This window comes from Centruroides vittatus, unplaced genomic scaffold (assembly GCF_030686945.1).
Source record: "Centruroides vittatus isolate TY-2023 unplaced genomic scaffold, ASM3068694v2 contig_817, whole genome shotgun sequence".
NCBI lineage: Eukaryota > Metazoa > Arthropoda > Arachnida > Scorpiones > Buthidae > Centruroides > Centruroides vittatus.
The window spans coordinates 2,950,286-2,964,279 of record NW_027122532.1 but is presented as its reverse complement, the minus strand read 5'-3'; the positions used below and the strand labels follow the sequence as shown (position 1 = coordinate 2,964,279).

The 13,994-nt window shown below is 38.9% G+C and overlaps 2 protein-coding genes across 4 annotated transcripts in view; one reads left to right on the top strand and one right to left on the bottom strand.

The window, feature by feature from the left end:
- Positions 1 to 358, top strand: part of LOC136982276 (spectrin alpha chain-like) — a 90,688-nt gene extending 90,330 nt beyond the window's left edge. Inside the window, 1 exon segment of the mRNA XM_067278753.1 lies at positions 52 to 358. Coding sequence (XP_067134854.1) covers positions 52 to 180 — 129 coding nt within the window. The 3' untranslated portion in view covers positions 181 to 358.
- A 3,161-nt stretch (positions 359 to 3,519) lies between these two features.
- LOC136982185 (heme-binding protein 2-like) lies at positions 3,520 to 13,252 on the bottom strand. 3 transcript variants are annotated; one of them, XM_067278618.1, is made up of 7 exons: positions 13,063 to 13,252; positions 6,672 to 6,808; positions 5,295 to 5,364; positions 4,707 to 4,781; positions 4,483 to 4,612; positions 4,111 to 4,288; positions 3,520 to 4,036 (listed from the first exon to the last, which is right to left on the bottom strand). In XM_067278618.1, exons 3-7 carry the CDS (start codon positions 5,343 to 5,345, stop codon positions 3,820 to 3,822), a joined length of 651 nt encoding a protein of 216 aa, XP_067134719.1. In that variant the 5' UTR covers positions 5,346 to 5,364; positions 6,672 to 6,808; positions 13,063 to 13,252; the 3' UTR covers positions 3,520 to 3,819. The 3 variants fall into 3 exon arrangements, with proteins under 3 accessions (XP_067134719.1, XP_067134717.1, XP_067134718.1); XM_067278616.1 differs by lacking the exon at positions 6,672 to 6,808; XM_067278617.1 differs by lacking the exon at positions 13,063 to 13,252 and having other exon boundaries at positions 6,672 to 6,957.
- Positions 13,253 to 13,994: the final 742 nt, after the last annotated feature.

Here is a 13,994-nt window from a genome sequence, read left to right as displayed (position 1 = left end):
CCCGGTACCCGCTCCGGCAGAAATCTTCACAATTCTCGCTTCCCTTTGCAGAACCTGACGAAGGAGATGGCAGATTACTGCGTCTCACGAATGAAACCCTACGTGGACCCCAAGACAGGAAGGACCCTTTCGGGTGCCTACGATTACATCGACTTCACCCACACCCTCTTCCAGAATTAAATTTGTCGAAGGTGCAGCTTTTTATCGCCGTTTTTAGTTGATTTGTGTCGTTCTTCGTGGCAGTTTCCATTATTATTATTAATTTTTTTTTGCGGTGACCGGAAATTCGTTAGCGAGCGCGCTCTTGCGTGTAATTTTTGGTACTCTTATACAAGAATAAAAGTTGTTATTTTCGTCATTCAATCTCCATTTTTAATTTATGAGCCGGCTTTAATATATAAATATCGAGTGTATTCGGCCATAGTAGTATCAATATATATATATGAAATAATTAAATTTTTGATAAGGAGATATGTGAAATTTTTATAGAAATTCCCTCTCTGGAATTGTTTCTTGATAAATACTATGTTTTTAGTACCTTTATCTTAGTGATTATTGCACGCAATCGATTTTCAAAGGTGTGTCCAGACTACCGCTCGGATGTTTGATGATCGATTGCATATAATTGTCTGATTACTGGCTTGTGTTACATACAGACCAATAAAGTAGAGAAACAATACAGTGTGTGTCTGTTCGAAAATTGTAAATCGAGTAAATGGAGCAATGCGTGCGTTGCAAGCGATGATTCATGTATTGACTAGAATACAACTCAAATTCTGTATTTCGGGACCACGTGGTTGGACCGGGACAAATTTCGGGCGTTCGCGCGCCCGTTATAACATAAACCATCTTTCGCGCGAAAGGCGACGAGCAACGATAACAGAACTTTTTAACAACACAAAGCAATCTCCTCATGTTATCCCTTATGGTGTCGGTGTTTAAGAAAACAGTACCCAAAAATGATGTTTGGGACCCCTTGGAGATAGGAAAGAGGTGGGCACGTGCCCCAAATGCCCCAATAATATATAATTTCGTGCTCGTGTTTCGAGATTGACACTTTCATTTGTTCGAAATGCTTGTTATATGCAGATTAAGGAGCTATACTACACTCGAGTAAATCTTTAATGCCGCAGTGGTGCGGATCAGCTGTGGAAATCGTACTACTAGGGCTCCAGTAATTCGAATTTATATGTATACTAAGTATGCTAGGCAGTGGCCTAACTAGAAGTTTTTGTTACTTAAGCGGAATGTGGTAAAGGGACTTTCAATGCTTAGGGCCCAGCACCGGTATCTTGGTTAAATAATTGGATTAATGAATACGTAATATATCTACGTCCACCAAATTCAAACTTTGTTTAACAAAACTAATAAATGTATAAGTGATGCCATTGGAAAGTGTGTCCTTTCTCATCATATTGGCTAACCACAACAAACCACGTTACTTACAAAACTGCAGTGTTTTCAAAGCAATGTGGGGTGGGAAACCAAGGAGGTCTGTCATCCGGTTAAAGTGGAAAAATAATGTAGTCTAGTTAAGTTGTAAGATAGAAAATTGGTTCTATCCTCTAGAAATTCCTCGATTTCATCCGATTTTAGCTTTATCCCACCGAACAAACCACGGTGAAGTTTTCAACACCAAAGGGCATTCGGGAAGGGGAAACAACATTCATTCGAATATAGAAAATTTTAGAGAGTTTGGCCCTCGGTTCCTCTTGATAAGAACGTCCCCGACAACCAAGCCATTCAGACCAAAGCATATATAGCAAGACAGAACCCAAACACAAAGACATCGGGTAGCCATTTTCTCAAACATCACTAAATCCATGCCGTTTACGTGGCACTACACCAGGTCCATACGCATTAACAAATTGTCGATAGATTGCAGATATTGTCTGCCTCAAACAACCAGTGCCGTCATTTTGAACTGTTAATTAAACATTATACCTGTTTTGTGGTGCCCGTAGTGGCAGGGAATCGAAACGAGCAATCGCAGCGGGATTTCGACCCACCTCAACCCACCAGTGGCCAAGCAGTCTTCGTTCCCCGAACACTGGCAGCCGATTGCAGAGAGAACGTTTAGAGACCGACGGCGGTTTACAGATCGGGTAGACCGCGGTTCAGAAAAATTTCATTGCAGAGACAGTGTTTCGAGCTTGCCACAATGTAGACAGCGATTAGAAACAAGTTATTTGACCTACTTTCTAGACTCACTCGACAGCGGGTTTAGAGGGCTTTTTGTAGTTTTGTTGGTGGAAAAGTTTAGATAAAAATGGATATCGTACTACCTTTGATAAATGTTGTAAACTGTACGAATCGACAAAATTATTTATTACTTAATTGCTTGGAGCAAAAATAACAATTAAACACTTTAGATTTGTTTTAAATGTTCAAATTTCGATATTCAAATGGGAGAAAACTTAAAACTACAATTAATTTAAATCGGATGCATTTATTTACAATTCGAGTATCGTGTCGGTTATAAAACGTTAATGCATTTCGGGGTCATAATTACAGAACGTTCTGTTAAACAAACGAGACAATTTTAATAATTACCGAAATCTTTTTATAGAAATATATATATATATATATATATATATATATATATAATAGTAATAATAAAATATTTAAAATTATTTATTTCTACAGTTACGAAGGGTGACAGTAATACGATGTCGAAATAATTCGTTAAAAATTATTCCGAAGACAAATTTCGAATTCGGTATAAATTTTCTAAATATGGATTTGCTCCTATTTTAAACCGTATTGGCGACGAAATGGAAAAGGGGCGTCATTAACTGCCGAACAATGGTTGTTGACAGCCTTAAGATTTCATTTCCGGAAACTTTCGGAATATAGCTGGCCACCTTTTCTGACGTCACAAACGAATAACCCGATTGGCCGAACGACTCCTAAAACGGGAGTGATGGCCAATGTTTTGCCGAAGTTCGTGTAGAGGGCGTTTAGAAATAGACGCTCGTCGTCTTTGCAACGCATTTTAAACCGCGGTTCGGCCAGCCAACCTCTATCGGCCGTTCTGTTGTTAAATGTCGTTTAACGTAATCTCTGTCTCCGCAATCGGCTGTGGGAATTCGGTCGTGGGTTCGCGCCTCGCTCGGACGGGCTGACCACGTGGGGTTTTCTAGGTTTTCTCCACGTCTAACGCTTAAATAGGAGCCAGTTTCCCTTAAAAATACCTCCCGGAAGGCACTCCCTTAGGCATAGCGCCCAAGTGTTGCGTTGCCATAACTAAACAAACAAACAAACATCGACCCTCCTCTTCAGTATACTATTTCAGTTCGTCTTTCAAGGAAAGGGAGTGGAAAAGAGAACAGTTTACACTAAAATGTAGGGCAATAATAATGTAATTTAAAGTTTATGATGAATGTGTCAATTTTTTGTGTAAGTCTTCACGTGCCCACCTCCGTACAACTTAAGAAATTCCTAAAATACAAGGCGCGATTCCTGCAAACAGCGGACACAAGACTACTATAATATTTTTTACAGTAATGACAATAAGTATTTACAAAAAGAATTAATAAAATTTTATTGCTATTACTAAATATATTCCACATCAAATGCTTAATTTTAAAAAAACCAGCTTTAAATATACAAATTTTAAAAATTTCATTCCACAAGTGGCAATTCTGAGCCTGGTAAAAGTGCCAATGCCTTAACGTTCAGTGTCTTGTGCGCGAAGATACGTGTATTTTCGACGGAAGAATTAAATAACGCGGTAACACAATTCGTTTACACGCGCGAGACAGGGAAATTTAACAGAAAACATGTAGAAAGCGGGTGAGGAAATTGGCAAAAGAGGCACTAGAAGGCATCGTTGGTTTCGGCATCCGATATAGAATTGTCCACGCTGATCTTCTCCATCCAAATCTCGTTCCTTCGATTGAATATTTTCAGAGGGGGGTCGTAGAAGGCTAAGTAGTAATGGCTCGTGTCGACGATGTCCTCCTCTTTTAACGTTATGGACAATTTGTGAGCGTTGTCGATCCAATCCATTTCGCTCGGGTAACCTCCGAATTTCCTGAAAGATTTGTGGGTTTTTTAAAAATGCAAATTAGGACGGGGGATCCGTCTTGCAATTCCTATTATATTCACCTGACAATGTAACGCTTGGCCGGTTCCCTCTCGCAATACAGGTCCTGATCTATGGGCAGCGGTGGATCGTCTCGTAGGGCCGAAGGAATCAGGAAGGACATGGTGAATGTCGGTCGACACGCTCCCACGCAGGGGGTGACTCGGGTCCGAACCGGTGTCGTGGTGTTTATGAACAACCCTATACAACAGACACCACTAGACATGTAATTTTTTGAGCAATTTAAATCGTCCAAAACCCCCGTTTTTTCCCTTAGTAATATGGCAACAAAATGCCCACCCGATTTGAGATTTAGAGGCATTAATTTAAAGGGCATTCTTTTTTAAAAGAAGCCTGAAAACTTTATTCTTGTGTTTATTTCGGGCTACAATTACCTTTAACGTTCCTTTCGTCAAAATAGTAGAAGAGTCTTCGATACATCCTCTTCATGGCATCCACCATGCTGGATCCTTTTATGGAAGTGCTCACCCAAACTGTGGGTGGATACTGTCGAACCTCGTAATCCTAAACAAGCAATTTATAAGTATGACACCGAAGTACCATCCTGTTAAATGGAAATACCACCGTCTGTACCACCCTCGAAGTAATTACAACTTACCGAATTGTTGGAAAGGACCACGTAATCTATGCACTCCGCTCCTGCCCACATGCACGATTCCACATTGACACACGACTGAAAAAAACCACGCACATATGTAAATCCGATATAGTTTTTGACACGTTATAGCTTCGTGGGGCCCGGGCTAATTTGAATTAGAGGGCCTCCTCGCGTAGTGTTGACTTCTCTTAAAAGATTGGTTTGTGGAGCCCCACAGTATTGCCCGTAGGATAACGCGCCACTGATTTGCTAGAAAAATAAGATAACGGAGCGTGGAACAGGGTGTTTCGTTTCCAAATTAACACGTGGAAAAATACACTAAAAACTGTTTAAAACGGACGCGAGTTACCTTCCAGAATTCTTCGTTCGGGCATTAAGAAGGTCCGTTTCAGACAGATTTTTTTTACTGTATACAGTAACTCCCTTTCCTCTAATTACGTCTGCAATAGTGCAGGGTTATCTTATTTTTCAAGTACAAAACCGCTAAACCAATACAATTCTATATTTATTTTCTAGTTTAAGCATTAAATAATCGAATTTTAAATATTTAATTATAATTATTAACTGAGATACAGAAATATTTTATACCTGAAACCATAGGACCAAGGTAAACAGGGCGTAGTATCCTATACGATGCATATCGCAATGTGAATGAATTCTAGAGAAAATAATAATAAACCGTTTAATAATCATCTTAAAATACTCACGAACAATAAATTTTGGGGCCTTTTTATGCCAGGGCCCAACTAAATGACCTCGATATCTGTGTATCTTAGTATCTCATCCATTCGTTAAATAAGATATAGGCCACCCAGTATACTTTTCAATAACTCGGTTAACTAAGACCGAAACAAACGGGAAATTCGTAACAAATGGATTAACAACGAAACTTATTAGAAATGTTAACTGACTTTTGGGGCCATTCGCGTCACAATTTGAAATTCTTGACGTCAAACCACTGTCGAACTTGTTTTTGTGTTAGGTCACGGAGATACGCGACCCGACTTATACAAAGGGTAACATCGATATAAACGGGTCATTCGAGGTCTGCGGGTAGTTCGGTTATGATCGTGTTATATATTTAAATATCATCTTCAAATGTTTTCTTTTTCTTTTTTTGCTGAATCTGGAAAGATTCCTTGAATGATCCCACCACAGATTTCTAAGAACCCGAGTTCAAAAGTACCTTGTAAATAGAACTGTGTTTACGTTGATTCGTACCTTAATGATCTACTAAGCACTTTCAGATCTCCATGGGTATTTTCAATTTGGATATTTCGACCACTCGCAAATGTTTATGCCCATTACTGTACTCAAAACCTCCGTTTAATGTTATATTCAGCAAAATTGGTGGTATTGGAAGACCCTCTTGACATTCAAACGCCTCGCAATTAAGTAAAAGTTGCACAAAACTGTTTCGTGTAGAATCTTTTCGCGATGGATACTGTACTTGTAAACTGTAGTGTAGTGTAACTTCTGTAGTGGGTGAGAATACAATCACCCCTACAGAAGATACACTCCAAATTACGACCAAGTGCCTCTTTTATAACCTGGCCTGCTCCATTAAAATACTTCTTACTACACGTGTATTCCATAAACTAACAGCTAAAATCGCAAAATCATAGTAATTCTCACACTGAAACGGTAATTAAATACTTTAAAATGTTAATTGCATTCAATCTTAATTAATCGTTTAATTAACTAAATTGGATATTGAACTGAACATAAAAAGTACACTAGATAACAATGTGTTCTGTTTCGCTTAGAACAAGTAGAACTGCAGTAAACAAGAGGAGAGAGAGAGAGAGAGAGAACATTCTGTTTCTTGTGAGAAACATAAGAGAATTGCACTATAATTGTAAACAATAGAAAACAGAGAGTAACGAACAGTACATATACAGAGAATATTCAACTGTTTCACTGTATTACAGTATAATTACAGAGTATTAAGCAGCAATGTCTTACCTGGCAATCACCTGGGACTCTAGCAGCTCGTGCTCGACATTGACCCTCTTTTTATAGGTGGTCTCACGTCACAACGGTAGCGTTGCTTCTCCACTTGGCACCAAAGTTCACGGAGATGACAACACGGCCTTAGCGTCCTGTCACGGAACGAGTTTAACCAGATCCATTATCAGGTATTTTTTGATTTCTTCGAAGTACGATGACCTCATCAAAGTCCTTCCCGACTTCCCATCACCCCAAACGCTAATTATAATAAGTAAATAATTGCATTTTCGGCAGTTTTAACGCTAAAAAACGAAGCGGCAGCGTTCATTTTGGTTAAAGATAGCACTGATCTGTCGGGTTGGAGGTCGTATTCGCGAGAAAAGGTCACGAATCTCTCGGATTTATTAGCTAGAAAAGGCATAAAGAAAAGGCGCAACGTTCTTGAAAACAAAATAAATCTTAAACGTCACTCAAAAATAAGTCTCGAGATGTATATTTATTAGAAACAGACAGAGAGCAGCGAGTTTATCACCCTCCAGGCGACTTAGGAATGTCTTGGATAAATGACGTTGTTTACTCTCCGCCGTGTTATTTAGTGACGTTATATAAGCTATATAGGGCCTAGGCTGACGTATGAGGCCCTTCATACGTCACAGCTTAGGCCCCTATAATAAATTTCAACTTGTGACCCTAAATTGTAGCTTATTTGGCGATGAGGAAGAGCATCTTATAACAATTTAAAAAAAAAAAAACAAAAAAAGCGGGGCTCTAAATTAGCCTGTCAGTTTGTATATCCGTATTTAATTAACAAAAACAATTACTCGAATTTGCGTGATTCGGATAAAATTCGGCTTTTTTACGTCTATTTTTCGCCTGGCCGAACCTACAGGATGGTCCAAAAATCAGTTAACCAATAATAATTTCGCTAGCAAAGTATGAGAAAAACGTTCATTTTGTACACTGACTTTCGGGCCATCCCCTCATTCTCCGCCGATCCACGCAAATTTATGATATTTAAGCCATAATTCTTATCATCATCTTAATCACCATTAAAACAGGAAGAACACAATTAAAAAGCAGATTTATCCATTTAGAGTCGAATCCATCAAACGAATCCTCTTATTGGATCGTTGACCGGATGATGATTAAATTCCTGTTCCGTTCCCGACCGAGTGCAACAAATTTGCACGTGCCATTCAAAGTTTAAGGAAGTATTGACGTTTTATTTACATGATGATTTAACAATTACGCGTAACTCGATTTATTTTAATTATATTGTAGCGCGTGTTATTAGATTTAAATTATTTTTTAAGTTGATGGATTTATTTGGCCATCTCTCGTCGTACCCTCGAAGCCAATTCGTTATTTCGACACCCGGAACAAGGATAGTTCGTTATAACGCGTCTTAATTATCATAGAAATGTCCTCTCTAACATTATAAACGGGTTCGTTTCGTAATAATAGAGTAAATTTTTATGTCATTATGACGCCATTTTAAAATGTTCTCTCTACGATATGAAAATGACATCAAATTGATGCGTAAGTATACAATACCCCGATAACACGAATGCATTTTATCAGTGTCGTAACTAGACATTCCGGTGCCCTGTGCAATAATTTGCATTTAAGCCCCTTAATTAATTAGGTTTGGGAAAATAATAAAACAAATACATGCATTTTGGGCCCTGTGCGAATGCACCTGTTTTATCTGCCTATTACGGCACTGCATTTTATAGTAAATAAAGGAATCTCTGCGCCCTAAATCACAGACAATTTGTGAGTATTTCTGGTTTCGCTACAAGATACGTCAAAGATGTATCTTCACTTCTCTTTTTTCAAGGAGCCTTTTTTCTTCCCCCATCTTCCCTCTTTTCCCCCGAAAGATCCTTTGCCTTTTCCTCCCCTCTGTTCTGAAAGGTCCTTTGATTTCTCCCATTCGCTTCTCTTTCCCGCTGTTCTGAAAGAGCCTTTTTTTTTTGTTTTTTTTTTTGTAAGTTCCATTGAATTAAACGTCAGGTTTGGATTTCTCGTGAGGAAATGCTCTGTTTCGAAATTAAAAGACTATCCAGTAAGATCTTGGTGTAGGGGAGAGTAGGAGAATGGGGCCCACCTAAGGTATTTTTCATATTTTTTAGAAAACTTAACATTCTTGTGAGAAGTTATTTTAACGGTGCAAATAGTGTACTCTAGGAAATAAAGTGCATGTGTCAAAACCTGCGTATTCCTCTCCATATTGTTTTAATTATAAAAAAACATTACATTGAGCCCCGTTACCCAACCATGTGGGGTAACGGGAACCATCATGTAAAAACATTGAAAAAAAGACTGAAACGTTAGAAATGTTTGTTCAAAAACTAGAAAACAAGTTTCTGAATATGAATTATTAATTTTTTATATATGTATTGTTTTCGAAACAGTTTTTGTGTTTAATGATAAGTTCAAGCACTTTAAATTAAAAACTTTAATCACTCAATACAATAATCACAAATGTAATCATCTGGAGAATCTATACCACAATTCTTTGTTTCTACCAAATTCTCCACAGATGATGTCATCGTCTTCATTATCATTTGATTCTCGTTGAGCCCCATTACTCCTTCACGCCATTTTATGTTTCTAACTTTGACTAGACACAAAGGAATAAAGTGAAATCTTTTCTTCGTGTGTATTTTAATAGTTGAGGGAATAGTTAGCATTAATATATTATTGTGAAATCTGGAAGTTAAAAACTTAGAAATTTCTGAATTTTTTCACTCCAGTTATAAACGACTTAATCAACAACATTCCATACCCGGGAAATTGTTGACCCTCGACGGGCAACGATCGCCCCCTAACTATCAACAAGCCGTTATTCCCTCGGATGCAGGTAGATCATCTTGCACGATGGTTTACAGTTAGCGTCCGAGCTAGTCGTTTATTTAAAGTCCGGGAACACCTATGGCCCAAATTGCGATCCGTTATCGATCACGTGACAGGTTTTCCCGTCAAGAAAAACTTATAAAAGACGCTTCCTTCCCCCCTAAAGGGCTCTCCGATCGTCTCTCCAGTACGAATCGTACTGCGCCGTCGACCGAACCCGAAGTTTCTACGTTTCTAAGTGCCACTGACCCGCCTCGAATTTTCTAAGGTTCTACGTGCCACCGGCCAATTAAGTGACTCTCCGTCATCCCGAAGATTTCTATCACTTCGGAGTGAATATTTACCTAAGGGACATTCGCTGGACTCCGTCTATTACGTAATTTATAGAGGTATGAACAAATATTTGTAAACTCTCTCTCTCCGGCCCCTTTTTGTATACGAGGTTAGAAGTGTAGTTTTGTTCGTTTAGCTTTTAATAAATCTTGTTTTGTTATAAAATGGTGTCTTTCTTGACTGCCGGCTTCGCCTTATCGTCGACCCCATCCTTCCTCCTCATCCACTCGCGTAATGCGCGTAACGCGCCGTCAACGTAACAGCCATCCTTGACAAGTGAGTCGCCGGAACGGAAGGTACGACTCCCTCTTACCTCTCCCCGGGATCTCACATATTGGTGTCAATCGAGTGGGGTTTCGACTTATTCGGCACCCCCCCCCGATTTCACATTATTATTCAAACAATAAGTTATATACAAGGGTACATACAGTCGATGTTCCAATTAGAAGAAAGTTGCACAAAACTGTTTTTTCCTCACACAATCAAGCATGTGCACAGAACAGCCACCACATTTAGAATTCGAAGTTGGCTCTGCAGCTGCTAGATGCAAGCATCTGTTGGGATTGAAAATTCTGAACTGTTTAGCCAAAACACTGGTGGGCCCCAATGCCCTACTCCAATGCACTCATTTGCTGCAATAGTATCAGTGTCTTGGAAACACACAAATGTTGTATTAACAATATTCGTGTGTAATTTCCAGCTGTGTGTAAAGAGAACAGAGAGTAAAAAGACGAGTAACCAGAAGACAAAGGCCAAAGAGGAAGACTAAACAATGGAAATGGCTCGGCATCCCTCATTCCTGACGAGGGAGTAGTAGAAGATAAAGTTGGAGACGGAGATTGACGTGATTGGTTCGGGTGGAATAAAATAAATTCTTCTATGGAGAAACTATCATTCCTGCTGTGATCAGTGAATTAATTTACACTTGGACTATCAAATCGGGTCTGGCAGGTCGAGTCGTTTCTCTAACGACCCGTAACTCGGCTTTGTCTAGTGAATTAGTTTCGAAGGGTATAGAACTAGAACGAGCACCCTCGTTCGGCGCCATCTGTTGTTCACTTTTTAAACTAATTTTTAAGAATTAACTTTGTATTTCAATAAACATGTTTTTTTTTTGCTCACTGAAAAGTTATTACAGTATCAAAACAAATTCTACCTTTAATCGAATTTGTTATCCTGCATATTCCCGTATAACCTATCATTTCGATTACTAACGAAAAGGCCAATTGGCGTGTCACACGATACCGGAAGTGACGTTTTAAACTCGTCAAAACGCAAGTTGGCGCCCCTATCGGTTTCTAATTACAACTGAAAAAATGGCTTCGTACAGTATGTTATGGAGGGAGGCATTCTATTCCATTGCATGGGGAGAACATCAAGTTGTAGTTTGATGATCTCCATATTTGAATATGGCGGTATATGTGGTTCGTTTTTGGTCTTCGGGTTCAATAACGGAAATTATAATGTCAACAATATAATGCAAACAATACTTTGACAAGTATAGGCAAGAAAATGAAGCAGGTAGAGAAACATTTTATTTAAAAAATTGATTCAGCGGGCACTTACGGTACTTACATCATAATTGGTACTTCCACCCAGCAAGCTTTCTCCCGGTTTAAATGCCCACAACGGTGGCACGAGACACGACGTGGGTGAATATCATTCCCTGCACTCCGTGGTTGCCAACAAAAGCTATTGGTTTGTTCGTAATGCCAGAGGCAGCGTGCCAATATAGAAGTTTCAAGGTCGCGTGTCACGCAATAAAACGCACATTTGTTCCGCCATGTTTGAGGTCTAGCTTCCGCTTGCTTAGTTTGCACGTGGTTTATTATTTGACAAGGTTGACAGTGCTTTCTTTCAATTTAAATTTAATAGAACCGCTGTATTTTTATATCACGGACAAAGTTAAAAAAGATGCTTTTCTGGCGTGTTATTCTCGCAGTCTGACTGGACGAGATGCTGCTTTATGTGAAGAAAAGGTTTCATTATGTCAAGATGTCGATCCATACGAAGCCAGCATCATCGTTATAGATCAAGAGTCGTGGCCTGAAGTAGAATTTGGTGACACGATAAAGTATTTGGTTTTGACGACAAATTACTACACTTTTCCACAAATAAAAGCTGATAAATTTTGAGGCCCATAACTATCTTACAAGTGGCCGTGTGTCTCCCGATTACGTTCCCTTTCATAACGCTCCCGATATGCAGTTGGGTTATGGCCACTCATACTCGCACCCCACGTGTATTGTTGGCACCCAGTTTGGTGATGACTAAATTCAGAGATGTTTTCCTCTAGGGTAAAAACTTTTTCAATAATTACTACTGGCAGATGAGCCCGGCGTTGCTCGAGCAAAAATTAACAATAACAAAGATTAAGATGATTACATTATAGCCGATCTTACCCGTTTTCACCGAGTGGGTCCCCCACTCTTCCGAGACTAATTAGAGAACTTTTAGATGGGTCTTAAAAATGTGTCCGAATTCCCGCAAAAACGCAAAAAATCGCATCTAAATAGTATAGTTGAAGCCGAGTTCCTCAGGATTATCCTCAACCCTCAATGAGAACGTAGAAGGGATTTCGAAAATCCCTTAGTGTACTGGTACATTCTCACGACGTACCCTGTGTACCAAATTTCAACTTTCAACTCGTAACTGTTTGGGCTCTGCGCTTGTTATCATCAACCATCTCGATTATATTATAAAATTAAAAAGATATCATTATGGTGTGTTATATATAAGTAATAAATAAGAGTTTGTCAGAAACAACTTGAAGGTTACTATGTAATGATTATTTGCTACTAACGTAAAAAATTTCAAAAAATCATTGTAAAAAGTAACATCTTAAAATAAGGTTATTTTGGTGAGCGACATTAACATAGTTATTTGTAAATGAACAATGGTTTACATCTTTAAAAATACACACGCTTTTATGTAAATTAGACTGACTGGAAAGACAATTGGTTCAAAATGCATTCGTAATTCTTCATCTGATAAGCAATTATCTTTGCTTACACTTTAATATTAATTCTGCCGTATATTTATTACAAGCAGAGACTAAGAAAACAAACCGAAAGGTGAAAAATAAAGTTAGAACACAATCATTATCTATTCAAACTAAAATTTGCAGTTGTTAAAATTATTTAACTTTACTTTATGATACTCACGCAAAAGTTAATCTAATCATTTATTGATAATTAGTAAATGTTATTCTTACCCGAAACGAAATGTTCCTGACACACTCTTGTATTGATATTTATTTTATCTGTATTGAAATTTTTCCGGTTAATTCTTCAGAGCCATGCAAATTGCCTTCAAGGTGAAAGCTCCTCGATGACAAATAATGCAGGAAATTTTAAAAAATGATGTTCCTTTGTTCTTGAGTGAACTAGCATTACGCCCAATTTCACAATTTACCATAGTGAGTGGCATAGCTTCATATTCGGCGCCCCGGAGCAAGTAGAATTGGTGGAGTTCCCCTTGTTCCTCGGAAGTGGTCTGGCAAAATTTGTTTTAACCATTTAGTTTAAAAACATATACATAATACGATCCAAAAGTTCGGGGAATTGGCGTAAAATTCCTTACCTTAAAAAGTTTATATTGCCGATGCACAACCACCTTCAAAGTAATCACCTTGGGCGACGATACACTTCCCCAGCGCTCGTATAACTGCTGGAAGCCATTTTTTGAAACCTCCCGTAAGGCCTCCCGAGATGCTGCTCTCACCTCATCTGATGACACAAAACGGCGTCCCTGCAAATGCTTTTTCATTGATGGAAACAAATAAAAATCACACGGGGCTAAGTCTGGTGAATAGGCGGGGTGTGGAAACACATTAATTTGAGTTTTGGGCGAGAAACTGTGTGACCATTTGGGACCGATGTGCAGGTGCGTTTTCGTGCAGAAGGAACCGGTCTCCACTTCGCCAGATCTATGGCCGTTTACGACGAATGGGTTCCCTCAAACGACGTAAAATGTCTAGATAACGCTCCTTGTTTACCGTTCTGCCTTCGGGAATGAATTCTGAATGAACAATTCCTCGAGAATCAAAAAATACCTCCATCATGACTTTCCCTTTGCTCCGATCCTGCCGGAATTTCTTCGATCGCGGTGAGGAAGGTGATTTCCATGTTGAAGAAGCACGTTTTG